The 10405-nt window shown below is 37.8% G+C and overlaps 1 protein-coding gene across 1 annotated transcript in view; it reads left to right on the forward strand.

The window, feature by feature from the left end:
- Nucleotides 1-10122, forward strand: part of chrnb1 (cholinergic receptor, nicotinic, beta 1 (muscle)) — a 34464-nt gene extending 24342 nt beyond the window's left edge. Inside the window, exons 8-11 of the mRNA XM_015011090.2 lie at nt 256-479; nt 5376-5554; nt 9221-9368; nt 9476-10122. Of these exons, the coding sequence (XP_014866576.2) occupies nt 256-479; nt 5376-5554; nt 9221-9368; nt 9476-9622 (698 nt within the window). The 3' untranslated portion in view covers nt 9623-10122. The remainder of the gene's footprint in view (nt 1-255; nt 480-5375; nt 5555-9220; nt 9369-9475) is intronic.
- Nucleotides 10123-10405: the final 283 nt, after the last annotated feature.

Consider the following 10405-nt stretch of genomic DNA (forward strand, 5'->3'; position numbering starts at 1 on the left):
TTTCTAGATAAACAAACTGGAGTTTGAATAAAGCGGACCAATCAAAGCAAGTGAACACTAATTCAGAAAGACAGACTTCAAATTGGTTGGTTATGACTCTTACCAAACTGATGAAACAACTGAAAGCTCCTGCTTTTATAGACCTACTAATGATCATCGTGAATCAAACACCAACTTAATTTTTCACACACAGCTTTTCTTTTACTGACTCTGGGATTGATCCAACTGATGCTCAACCGTTTCCCTCTCTGCCAGGAGAGAAGATGGGTCTGTCCATCAATGTGCTGCTGACCCTGACTGTGTTCCTGCTGCTGCTGGCCGATAAGATCCCAGAGACCTCGCTGGGCGTCCCCATCATCGTCAACTACATCATGTTCACCATGATCTTGGTCACCTGCTCCGTCATCCTGAGCGTGGTCGTCCTCAACCTGCACCACCGCTCGCCCAACACCCACATGATGCCCATGTGGGTGCGCAAGGTCAGCTTCGCAGACGCAAAAGCATAAAACCAAACTGGGGATTTAGAAACTGTCACAATCTGGACACAAACAGCTGACAGTCTGGTAGACTTGGTTTGATTGGGGATTGAAATTGCTAATTTTTTTTTACATTTTCGCCTGCTGTGTTTTGCTTTCTCACTCCATTGTGTCAAATGAACCAAACTCTTTGAAAAGCTTGCTCCCCTCCTCGCCTGTGGTTGGGCGCTACACCAAGAACCACTGAAGGAAATGTTACAAAAACCTCTGAAGAAGACACTGACAGCAACTTCGTTCTTCACAAAATCTATGCAAAAATGGACCGGCATCAGATTCTTTTCTGTTTTTGGCAAAAGAGCATGAGCTATTTCTTCATCTAGTGCTGGACTACAGCATTTGTTTTAGTTGTATTTACTATGGCTGTAAATACAGAAACTTTTAGCCCAATTTTTAACATAAATCGGGCTAAAAGTTTCTTGTTTAAAACCCAAATCATGAGATACAATAATCTCACAATACGATATGATACACAATATTCTGCTCACGATGCGATATATACTGTGATATTCAGCAAACGATGTAATTCAATACACTTTTGCAATTTTCTGAAAGATTTTAGAGGGACAGAGTGATTTTGGTGACATTTTGTGACTGTTATAGAGTTGGATTTAATTAATTTAACTGAAAACTGATTAAAAGCACCAACTACACAATACCTGGCTCTGGTTGGACATGGACACAGACTTAGAGTCGACAGTTGGACAAAATGAATCAAAGAAGTGGTGAGAAAACATGTTTCTTTTAATTGAAACAGTACAAACTGTAGCTTATATGCATTTGTAAAGTAAATAAAGTGCACCAAGTACCCTGCTCTGAATAGTTTAATACCTTTTTAACCTTGACATTTAACATCTGAAGGAATCACTCTAAGCCTGATGACCTAATCACTCTCCTGGTAAAGCAAGCAGTGAGTGGGCAAGAATGTTACGATACTTGCGGATGAATATTGATTTTTTTCTAGGAAAGAAAATATCGATATATATCGCAATATCGATATTATTACACATCTCTAGTATTTACCCAGAATGCCCTGCATTGTAGTCCACTTCCTGCTTTCTAGTTCGCTTGGCATTCAAATCTGCATCAAAACCGCGCCAAGGTTCACTTTAACTGAACCCAGACCAAGGTTTGTAGGCGGACCAGAGTCTGCTTTAATGGTCCGCATTGGAGTTTGATTGCGCAGTCACACCTCACTGTACAAATGCACCCTTAGTTTGCATTCACACCAGGCCTGATTCCACTTGAATCAAACTACAATTCATTTACCTAGAAAGTTCAGTTTCTTTATAGAAGGGCAAATGCGCAATCAAACTGGTGAGGACCAAAGAAGTGAACTTAAAACCTAAGTCTTGGTTCAGTTGAAGTGAATTCTGGTCCGGTTCGGATGCATATGTGAACACCAAGCGGACCAGACTCAAAGACAAATGAGAAATCCTACAAAAAAATCTGACGCCGATCCATTTTTGTTTACATTTCGGGAAGAAGGAAGTTGCACTCAGTATTTTCTTCAGAGGTTTTCATGTCAATTTGTTCAGTGGTTCTTGTTGCAGCGCCGCCCCAGGCGAGGAGGGGAACAGGCGAGGAGGGAAACAGGTGAATTTGAATAATTTGACGCAGTCCAGTGTGAAAGAGAACCACACCAGCTGAAAGTGTAACAAATGTTTAATTTTTGGTCCAAACCGAGTCTACTGGAGTATCATACCTACCTTAGACATCATTCAGAAGTAATTCTCATAAATTAGGTTAATATAACAAACTAACAACTGATTAATCATTACTTTAACTGAGTTTTAAAGCTGAAACAAGTTAAATGTTATCGACTACAACTTCCTGTTCCAGCAGACGGCACTGGGTTTAATTTAGCATTAATCTGTGTGAGGAGGCAGCAATTGTTGGATTAAGAGTCGCCAATGTAAATGTCACCCTGTACCATTAACCCCCATCAGCTGCTGCTGCCCTCACTGTACATAATGTGAAGCTAATTACGGCTCTTTACGTCGGTCTGTCACATCTTTCAGGGAACGCTCACCTGAGATTGTACCTCAGTACTTGCATACAGGTGATTTACACGGTCTAATGGAGCATAGCTGGAAGAGACGACCTTTATATGTTCAGCTTGTTCCAGTCCTGCTCTCCAGAAGATCACTGGGTTCATAACATGATGGAGGAAGTAAACTTCTGCACAACAAAAAGCACATTTATGCCTGTTTGAGGCTTTATTAGAGATAGAAATACCAGTTTTTACAATTAAAGTCAATATTTATATTCACTGCATATAAAAGTAATTGTTTTTCTCACTTTTTGACATAAATCGGGCTAAAAGTTTCTTGTTTAAAACCCAAAATATTTCTATTTGCTAAATCCCAGAATAGTGAGAAATAGATTTTTTTTTCTTCAGTCACTATGATTACTGAACCTTTAAACAATTTAGGAGAATCTAAAGTTTTAAAGTTTATTTTTATATCTTCTTAAATTGAGAAACTTTCTCATTAAAACAAGAAATCTGATTTTAACAAGTTTCTTTTCTCGTTTCAACAGAAAACTTTGTTATAATGAATTATTTTAACTTAGCTGATACTTTAACATGTCCACATTTTGCTCTTTTCTTAGTCCCTCCTGATTTAAAAAAAAAATATTTTTACAATCAAAATTAGAGATTTAAAAAAATATATTTTTTTAGAAACATTTCCAAAACTTTTTGATATTTTTGGAAATATTGTGAAATTCCAATTCATTAATTTTTTTCCCCAAGTTCTGGCAGTTGAACACTTTCATAGGAAGGGGTTCATTAAGTAAATACATTTTGCTAATTTGTAATTTTGATTGCAAAAACAAACAAAAATACTAAAACAGTTCTGAAGTTCTGGAGGGACAAAAAAAGAACAAATATTAAAGCATCAGCTAAGAAGTTAAAGTTTAGACAAATAGTTTGAATGGGAAATTATTCAAAAATACCAATAAATTAGTTAGAAAGTAGCTAAAGGACAAAGTTAAAGTTATAGACTCTTTTTCTCTTGAAGGGTCTCTAATGTGTCACATTAGAAATTATTTTCTTCACCTGGAACAGAAAAGCTTGTTGAAGTTTAATATGTATTAATACATTTATAACATCAAGTAGGAAATATTTCCAGTTCTGAATTAACAAAACCCGCCTGATGTTCACCATCAGCTTTATTATGAAAAAGTAAAAAATTAAGACTTTATATTCGTTTCTGAGGTCATAATTTTTAATTCATTAAATATAATCAAATAGTAACAAATAGTTCCAGATGTTATTCCAATAAATGATAATATTGTTGTTTTCAACTAATATAATGGAAATAATGGCAAAATAAAGTTAGAACAGATTCTCAAAAACTTTAGATCCTCATGAACTTTTAGCACTGGAACTGGAAGCCATTTTAAATATCCAGAATAAATAAACAGAAACAACAAATTAATAACAAAGTCTCTGCAAACAAAACACCAGCTGAAGAGTTTTATCATCCAGTTTTTGGTAGAAACAGAAAAACAACATATCATGCCAATGGAAATTATCGGGTTTGCTTTGATTTATCATGCAATTAATTGATTTATTGATTATTGTGACCTAATCATGTTACATATTCAGTGCCGGTTGATTTTTATCATTAAGCCCATGATGAGTTATTTAAAAAGCATCTTAAAGCTCATCAAACAGAGCAGAAATGAGCCGATTAAAACCTTTACTGAATCGATCAAGGCCAGCGTTTGTCCATATGATGAGCTGTTTTATCGCCCTGCTCGTTCTTTAAAAGGCAAATATTCCTTCTCCCACATTGATCCACCAAACTGTAAATTTGAATTTAACAGCAGAAACTTGGGTGTTGCCCAACGCGAGTTCAACTGAAAGTGCTTCTTTGGAAAATCCAGAGGAATTTGTTTTTTTTCTCCAGAGCAACATGAATTACAGAGCAGTGGTTTATAATCAGACTGAACGGACGTGTTGCTGCTAATTTACTCAATAAATAAGCAAAATTGTAAATGGGAATTTGTACAACAAGAGCAAAGAAGGTAGAAGAAATGAGCTTGGAGACCTAACCAACCAGCACCCTGCACAGGGATTTAAAAGCTCAGCCATCTGTAATTCATGAGCCAAATGTGACGAAATTGTTATTTATTAAACTAAAACCTAGGGCTGATTGATAGGGCTTGATGGGGCTGGTTATTTAAGAAACTGATTATTCTCACGATTAATTAACAGTAATTGAATAATAAAAAGGTTCATTCTGCAGGTTTTTCATTTAAGACCTTTTATACAATTTTATATATACATTAAGATACAAATAAACAATTCAATTCCATTTTAAAATAAAAAAAAATTAACATTGTATCTACATTTAACTTTTTGGAATATAAAACTAAAATAATATTTGTATTTAACAAAATATAATGGACGGTGGCCTTAGTCAGTTGTTGAGTAAAAAGTCGCTGAATGTTTATGGGAAAAAAAACTTAAAGAAAAAAGGTTAATAAAAGAAAAATTCATTGTGTTGTACTTAATTTTAAATTTACAAAAACGTTCATCTGCATCGACTGGATGCATTGTCAGGGCCACACAAAAGTATTGTAAGGGCCACAAATGGCCCCCGGGCCGCAGTTTGAACACCCCTGGTGTCGGATAATAACAGTTGGAATATATTAGCCAACAGTTATTTAACTTTAAACAGTCTTTTGTGATATAAATACAACAGAAATTGAAACTTAAAAAATAATACAACAGCTTTAGTGTGAAGCATAAATAATCTAGTTAGTAAGAAAAAAGCATTTGTATCGTCATAATCTGTCAGATTAACTCTTAGCCCTTCACTCTCCACCCAGATCTTCATCCACATGCTGCCTCCTTACCTCTACATGATGCGTCCCAAAGTGGAGACGCCGCTTTCCCTCGAGATGATTCCCCGCAGGGAGAAGCAGATGGTGATGACCATCAGCAAAGCCGCCGACGAGTATTTCATCCGCAAGCCGGACTTGTCCATCCTGTTCCCCAAGCCCAACAGGTGAGCATCCTGAGGCGCGAGCCAACGGGATAAGACCAGCTAGCTGCTAAAGAAGCAGCTTGATTTGGAATTAAACTGGTTCAGACGCAGGCAGACGTGTGAAATATCTGACTTACAAGGAGCTAGTGGTCCCAATCACCGATCTCCCAAAATTAAGGAAAACAGCACCAATAAAAAATATTCTTTTTTACATATTTGTTGAAATATGTGGAAAGAGACAGATAATCTGTGACAAATAAATCAAGCTCCTTTGCCTTCTCCCAGCACTAACTAGAAACAACCAATAAAAACCAGAAGGCGGGTCTTAGCGCTGTCAATCACTCTTGTGTGTGCGCCTGCTGGCTGTACGGTACAGCTTCTCCCTGTCATCTCGAGTTTCACAGATTCCCTCGGTGTGTAGCATTAGTTTGGAGATCGGTACATGCAGAGGTGGGCAGAGAACCTAAAAATTACAGTCAAGTAAGAGTAACAGCACTTCAAGTAAAAGTAAAAAGTACTTATTGAAATTACTCAATAAGAGTAAAAAAACATTTGGTAAAAAGTTCTGAGTAACTGATCAAATTATCAATCATTTAATATTTAAAAATTACATCATCAGACTGACCAAAATGTAAAGTTAAGTGGAAATTTTGATGTTTTAAAGACCAAAATGACAATAATTCACATAAGTAAAATCAGACAAAATAAATTTTTCCAAATCAGTTTCTTTCAATAAAAAACTGATGAAACTTTAACAAAAACAGCAGGTGTGTGTCTGAGTCCGATGGATTTCTGGTTAAAACATGTTTGTTTTTCATTCAGTGGGAAGAAAATCCAGAAATTTTACTAAAGTAAGAGAATAAGTACTTCATAATAAAACTATTAAAGTAGAAGTAACAATACTCCTTTTTTAAAATTTCAAATGAAGTTACTCAAGCGAATGTAACTGAGTGAATGTAACTAGTTACTCCCAGACTCTCAATCCCTTCTTCATGTTTTTCCCACTAAACTCTCCAAACCGTCCCAGCAGCGCGTCTGTCCTCTGTGAGAAGTAAAATATGTCTGGAGGGAAAAGAACAGCCGCTGAAATAATAATGACCCGCACAAATTGACTCTGACACAGGAGAGCAGAAGATGTGTGTCTCAGTAAGAGGAGGGGCGGTTGTGTCAGAACAATCTGATGAGACAGCAGTATCTCCCGGTCGGCCATATATACACTCACATGCACCTTTCTAATTGGTTTAGTGGATGTCTTGGCACCAGACCTGGCCAGTTTTCCTTAAAATTAATCTCCTGAATAGTAATTTTCTTCTTGCTGATGAAGTGTGACTCTGAGTCATAAAAGACGAAGAGCAGGGAAGGGGTTGAAAGGTCAAACTGTATCTGCTCTCCATCCTTTCCCCGCTCCCTGTTTCCGTCTACCTGATGGAGCTTCACCTGTCTGAGGTCACAGCCTGCTCACCTGCCGCGCTCAGAGCGCCGTGATGGCAGCTCTGCATCGTAAACTCAGCAGGTCATGAGCAGAATACCAAGCAGCTGGTCGTTTTCGTCACACTGCCGCATGCAGCCACAGAGCAACGCTGCCCTCTGGTGGACGGAGTCTGCAGTGGCTTAGCGGCTTGGTTGATTACAGTGTCTAAACAAAAACTAAAATTATTTTTAAAATGTATAAAAATTATTATTTATTTTGTCAAGAAATAATTATAAATACGAATACTTTGGATCGTTATGACAAAGTCTCAGGGCCAGGCTAAGAAAAACAAAACAAATGAGAATTAATTCATAATATTTCAAGAAAGCCAGAAAATTACCAAAATAAAGATGTAAAGTTATCAGAATAAAATCATAGTACTAGGAGAATGAAGCCATAATAATACAAGAATAAAATCATAATATTTTGAGAATAAATTCATAATATTTCAAAAATAAAGTCAGAAAATTACCAGAATAAAGGTATAATATTATGAGAATTAAGTCGTAACACTAGAATGAAGTCATAATTTTACTACAGTAATTTTTAACACAGTGGAATTTTTTTTATTTTTTTAAGTTTTCAATATCAGAAAATTTCCACATTGTTTCTTGTACATATTTGAAATTGATCTAAGTTTTTTGGCGAAAGTTGTACTTACTCTATTTCTTCTTTTATTCATAATTTCCATAATCCTCCATTGTAGATAAGTAGTTGTTAACCTCATGTTCAGAACTACAAAATACTATTTGAAATGTAGTTTTGTTTTCTCTTTGTTGTGTTAAATTTGTATTTCTGTGTCCTTTGTTGGTAAAAATGTGAGTATTTTTGTGAAACCGTGTCACATTTTCTGTCATGATATTCTTTAATATTTTGGCTCAGTGTAGAAACTGTGGTTGCGTTTTGTGCTTCAGCTCTCAGCCTGCTCTTCCCTTTTCCATATAATTTAATGTCACGGCGGGGAAAGAACGTTTGAATTACTGTGGCTGTGAACATTTCTCAGTGGCAGCTGTGCAAGGCGGCCTCAGAGCGTTTTCCTGGCCTCCCCCAGCGGCTCCTGGCACCGGCTGATGGCTGGTAACTGAGGGAAACAAGTAAACACTGAAACATTCACACATTCTCACGTAAGAGATTCTGGGCGGTCAGCAGGATCCAAGCAGCGGCTCCCACAGCGGTACCGGCGCTCCTGACCTTCCCTTTATTCCTCTGACTGGCAGAAGAGAGGAAGCCAGACGTATTGCCTGCTTCACAGCTTTATAGACTTTAATTTATGTTTGGACCTGGACCAGACCTGCAACCCAGTGTGTCTCTACAGTTTGGAAATATAAATGTTACTCTTTGGAATATATTTGTCCCAAATGTATGAAATTTAAAAAATAAATTAAAGTGAGCTTGATCATTTCATTCTGATAAATATTTTTTGAAGGGTAATTTTGTTTACAAAGACTTCATAATCTATTTTATCTATGGTTTGTGTGATTTTTATTTCCATCTTATTTATTGTGTCTTTTTTGGATATCTAAAATATTTTCCAGTTCCAGTGTGAAGTGTACAAAATAACACCCAGCCGGTTTTTGGCAATAAGTTGATGTTTTTTGGTGTCTGGAATATGAGCCATTTCTCAAACCTCTGGAATGTAACGTCACAAATCAGCAGGCCTTATGCCGTTACCTAGCAACCCCACTGAAGCCCAGCCCGTTACCTAGCAACTCAAGTGGAACTCCAGCATGTTTACCACTGTATGAGCTGTGCAATGGCTGCTGGAAAAGACACCATTTTGTACTTGACGTACCATCCAGAAACCACCTGCTGCAGTCTCGCTGGTTGTGCAGGAGGCTCCACTTCTGCTTTTCAAAGATGCATGGTTGTATAATTGCACATCTGTTTGCAGCCATTTTTATGTGCTGCAAGCAGCCATGAGCATGACCAAAAGCATATTGTTTGGATTAAAGTGACAAGAAGCCGTAAAACAACTCAAAATCAGCAGAACTGATCAGACTAAAATCTCATTATCTAAGAATTATGTGCAAAAAATTTTTTATGAGAATGTTGTGTACAGGCCGTAGACCTATCCTAACCTGTTCAAGGAAGCATTATGGGTAACCAAACCCTGCAACAGAGTTTCTATTATAAACTTTACATTCATTCAGATGTTCTCTGGATCTCTGACTCGTTTTCATCATCTGCAAAACGCCGTTATGTCCTTTGCTCTGCAGGTTCCAGCCAGAGGGGCTTTGCACCGATTTGAAGAAGTTCATTGACGGCCCGAGCTCCTACCTCACTCTGCCTGACGAGCTCAAGTCGGCCATCGACGCCATCACGTACATCGCTGAGGCTCTGCAGGCTGAGAAAGACTACGAAGCGGTGAGTTTTCCTGTCCTCTGGTTACATCACAAGATCCCTGCAGACTAATCCTCATGTTCTCTGGTTTCCATCTTCTCTACATTTCCTAAATCCCTCTCTGTCGACAGCTGAAAGAGGACTGGCAGTTCGTGGCCATGGTGGTGGACCGCATGTTCCTCTGGATCTTCGTCGTCTTCACCACTGTGGGCACTCTGGCCATTTTCGCAGACGCCAGTTTCAATCACACACCCACAGATCCCTTCATATTAGCCTGAAACGGTTTGGTGTTCCTTCAGGAAAACGGAGGAGAGCATTCTCCCGCAGGCGTCAACAGGAAAATATAAGCACTGTTGGCCCGAACTTGGTAATCCCTTGGTGTCGGTTAGTGCTTGGACTGTAACAACCAGTCTAAATTTAGCATAATCCATAATACATATTGGTGATTTAAAGCATTTTAGCTGCAGATATGTCAACATGCTGTTAACACATAAACACCATGAAAAAGCAGCTGCTGTAATAAGCTGGCTAGTTGCCTTTGAGAGAGCGTGGCACATGCCTGGGGGATATTTCTGCAGCCAAAGTAATCCTATTTGTGCTTTAGACACTGGTGTATAGGCTAATCTTGTGTCGGAGTCCAGAACATCAGTGTCCCCCGTGTCTCACTTTGTCAGGGGACACAAGGACGCCACGTGTCCTTTATGGTACATACATAGCTGCAAACGTGCTTTTGTTTTTGTCATTTCAATAAAGATCTGAGGGGAGGATATATATCAAAGGCTCCATCTGTTGTCACAATGCTTCAGCACCGCACATCACCTGCCCATTCAGCTAATATTAGACTAATTAGTAGGTCTAATAATAGGCGGTGGTTACTCCACACCGGGTTTCTCCTGATATGTTCTTCATATCTATTAGTTATTGTATCAATTCCCCAAGCAGAAAAACTGAATTTAACAAAGAAAATGTATAATCTACACACTATTTATTATAAATTGTTCATACAGATTACATCTACAATTTGAAAAGTAACAATTTTATTATTTTTGTTCCATTTTTGG

This window comes from Poecilia mexicana, unplaced genomic scaffold (genome assembly GCF_051168715.1).
Source record: "Poecilia mexicana isolate PSO_F unplaced genomic scaffold, ASM5116871v1 scaffold_18, whole genome shotgun sequence".
Classification (NCBI taxonomy): domain Eukaryota; kingdom Metazoa; phylum Chordata; class Actinopteri; order Cyprinodontiformes; family Poeciliidae; genus Poecilia; species Poecilia mexicana.